The 3,291-nt window shown below is 57.4% G+C and overlaps 1 protein-coding gene across 2 annotated transcripts in view; it reads right to left on the bottom strand.

Annotated features, from left to right (window-relative positions):
- The window catches only part of Septin11 (septin 11), an 89,903-nt gene extending 88,035 nt beyond the window's left edge, over window positions 1-1,868 (bottom strand). Inside the window, exon 1 of one of the 2 annotated variants that reach the window (XM_031391064.1) lies at window positions 1,676-1,868. In XM_031391064.1, the coding sequence (XP_031246924.1) occupies window positions 1,676-1,702 (27 nt within the window). In that variant the 5' untranslated portion in view covers window positions 1,703-1,868. The remainder of the gene's footprint in view (window positions 1-1,675) is intronic. The other variant, XM_031391061.1, reaches the window with a different exon arrangement.
- Window positions 1,869-3,291: the final 1,423 nt, after the last annotated feature.

The raw sequence follows: 3,291 nt of genomic DNA, 5'->3' as shown, positions 1-3,291 counted from the left end.
AATAAACTGCAGGAGAAGAGCTCGAGAGTGTGTTGCGTCATTCTTGCTGGTCGAGGGTGGTCGCGACAGTTTCCTTACCATAGTAATAGAGATCTGCCCAGAGATTCTGCAAATTCCCTCAGTAAGGACAACCTCGGACCAATTAACAAGGGCATAATTTGTGTGGTGAAGAGCAAGACAAAATTCTTAAGAATGTGTCATTTAACAGAGTGTGGAAGGCCTAAAAAGACCCACAGTAACACTTAATGACGATCAGTGAACATTTTCTGATTGTGGGGAGAGCATCTCGAACTGCAGCAGCAAATGCAACCGAGTCACCAAATCAAGGTAGGTGTTGCAAAGAGTGACCCCATGAACTTCCTGCTGGGCTAAGAGTCCTCAGGGGTGCAGAAGGGGTGTGTGTGCGTGTGTGTGTGTGTGTGTGTGTGTGTGTGTGTGTGTGTGTGTGTGTAGAGGTGTAAGAGGGGAGAGCCAAGAGGCTCAGCATCTGGGGGTTTGGCAGCTTTCAATATCTAACTAAGACTTTTCTCCATCTGCAAAATGTCAGGCCACCACCTGAAGCTAGCTGTAAAGTTCGAAACGGAAAATAAAAAAAGATGGGGTACTAGCCAGGGAAGGACTCCACCGGAGTCGCCCCAAGGGCAGGCCAGGCAAAAGTGGGCTATGAACGTTGACAAAGAAAACCAGAGAGAAGAGGACTCCGCCTTTCCCACTGGGCTTGGCTCCTTTCAATAAAAAGGAAAGGCGGCCACCGCCGCCACCAACCCTTCCCTCCTTTTCATCAAGGCTGAGGAGCAGACCCTAAACTACATCCTCGAAGTCCTTCGCGCTCTGGCTGGCTCCGGAGTTGGAAACCCAGAATCTATACACCCAGAGGCACAGCCCGTGGCGCATACCCCAGCCCAGAGTCCGGATAGGAGCATCCCCTCCCTGACTTCGGGTGCTAGGGCACTTCTCCAGGCACCCACCCTCCCTTCCTCTTCCCGGAGCCCCGCGTTCAGTACAGCCGCCCCCGGCCTGCCAGTCGCAGAGTATTTCAGGACTTCCACCCACCCCGAAAGAGAGCCCTTTGAAAACTTTGTGTGTCTGCCTAGGGCTTTGTCCACATCCTGGGCAGGGCCGGGTCACCCGGGTGGGCGCCTGAGGGTGTCCGGAATTTCACAATGCTCCGGGAGTAAGCCACCGCGGAAATCCCACCCCTTTGACCCGTTTCTACAGCCGTGTGACACAGCGCTTCAGCACCCAATTCTCTGCCCCGATCGCCCTCAGGGCGCGGGAGAACCGCGAGGAAACCCTCCTCAATCTGCTCCTTCCTCCACTGTCACCAGCTAAGCGTTGTGAGCCCGAGAGAGAGAGAGGTAGCTGGGGAAAGCAGCAGCTCAGGCAACCCTTTCTAAGGGCGCCTCACAGAAGGGTCCTTTTCCTCCCACATCCCCGAAATAGGGACGCGCCAAGGCGATCTAATGTTCCATCAGGTAGGCTCTGAGCCTGCGGGCTTCCCAAGCTTCCCTCCGCCCCAGACGCGCGCCCAAATTCATGCACACACCCACAACCCCCATCAGCCACCACCCAGAGCCCCCCTCCTGGTCCCCACACCACCCGCACGCGCCCCGAAGCGGAGCCCACCCGGCGCCCCGGGATCAGCACGCTAGGGAAGAGAGGCCCCAGTACTCACACTCGGTCTCCCCACCGCCACGGCCATCGCGACTGTGGCTCTGGCTGCGCCCGGCTGCTCTTTACCGACACTGGCTGCTGCTGGTGCTCTGGTTCCCGCTGGCCTCCCCCGCGCCTCCCTCGCGGCTGCGCCCTGCTCGCGCCCGGCTCCCGCGCGCCTCCAGCCGCGTCTGCTCGCCCGCGCCGCCCCGCCCGCTTTATTCCAGCAACATGGCCTCCCGCCTGGACTCGACCATTAGCTGCCCTAGGACGGGGGTGCAGAGAGAGTCCCGGCCCCGGCCGAGCGGACGAATGCAGCGGGTGAACCGTGATCCTGATCAGCTGATAGGATGATACTCTCTGAGGTCAGCCACCTTCCCTCCTGTGGCTTTCTTTCGTCCTACTAAAGGGCCCTGTGCCGGGACACTGCCCGACTCTCCCCATGTCGCAACACGTGCTGGGGTCCGCGTAAAAGCCTAGGCGCGGAGGTCCCAACCCCAAGCTGCCACGCGCTCCGCGGAGCCGGCACCTGGAGGTGCTATGGGGTGGGTCAGGGAGGCTAGGGGACCACAGGATGCAGAGGTTGCACCTCTGGAAAGTTGACCTGGTGACACGCTCCACCTGGAGGAGCCCGCTTAGAAGGTGCGGTGGGTCCCCTACTAGGGCAAAGCGCGTCCCACGAGGAAAGAATTGCCTGTCTGCTGGGCCTTCCATAGGAGACGAGACCAAATCAGCCTCTGGAAGCGGCCGGGCTAGGGACCGCTTTTCGAAAGAAAGAGGACATTGTCGTGAACGACCCAACCACCGGCTGCTGGGGACAAGGAAAAAAATTAATTAATTAAAATTTAAAAAAAATCCTCCAGTGATCGCTGGAGAAATTAGGCCGTTTGTGAGCTTACTCCAGAGCTTTTCCCATTGTGTTACTGGAGAGGTTACTGGTGCGGAGAGATCATTGGATCCCCGGAGACAGACCGGATGACCCAAGGACCGGAGGCGTGAAAGCTCAACCCTAGCTGCGGGGTGTGGTGCACGGTGAAGGCGCGAAGCGGGTGACAAGTGGGTGCGACTCACCAGGGAACTGGGAGGGCTTCTCCACCACTAAGGATTTTTCTTTTTCCCAACAGATACTGGGATAATTACTGTGTCTGAGTGTCAGGGGAAGTGGTGGGGTCCTTGTGCATGCATCTGACATAGGCTGAAAAGGGAGAGGTGCCATACGCTGTGAGTGTCCACGCATGGTAGACCCACGACCACATGAGGATAGCTACTTGATTGAGTTGAGGAAACCAGGTGGCTTGAATAGCAGGGAAAGAGGCAAGGGAAGGGCTGTATTCTGCCCACATGAACGCGCCCTCGGGGGAACTGGGGCACCTGAGAGTCACACCTGAGACTTCAAACATCCAAGTTTCTGGGAACCCACTTTGGGCTAAGGGGTTCAGACGCTCTGTCCAGCCTTTGGCTGAGAGTAAGTGACTCTGTGGCACTCCTTCCCGTAGCTGATCTGATGCTGGGCTGCTCTGGTAGGTGAGAGGAGCTAGAAGCCGCCTAGAGTGAATTCCACCCTTGGCGGTGGAACCTAGGGACCTAGAGTGTGTTGAAAGAAGAGGGGCTCTGATGTAAATAAAGCCTGGTTCTTGC

Source organism: Mastomys coucha, unplaced genomic scaffold, assembly GCF_008632895.1.
Source record: "Mastomys coucha isolate ucsf_1 unplaced genomic scaffold, UCSF_Mcou_1 pScaffold22, whole genome shotgun sequence".
NCBI classification, from domain to species: Eukaryota; Metazoa; Chordata; class Mammalia; order Rodentia; family Muridae; genus Mastomys; species Mastomys coucha.
The sequence above is the reverse complement of the archived record's forward strand: the minus strand, read 5'-3'. Positions and strand labels throughout refer to the sequence as shown.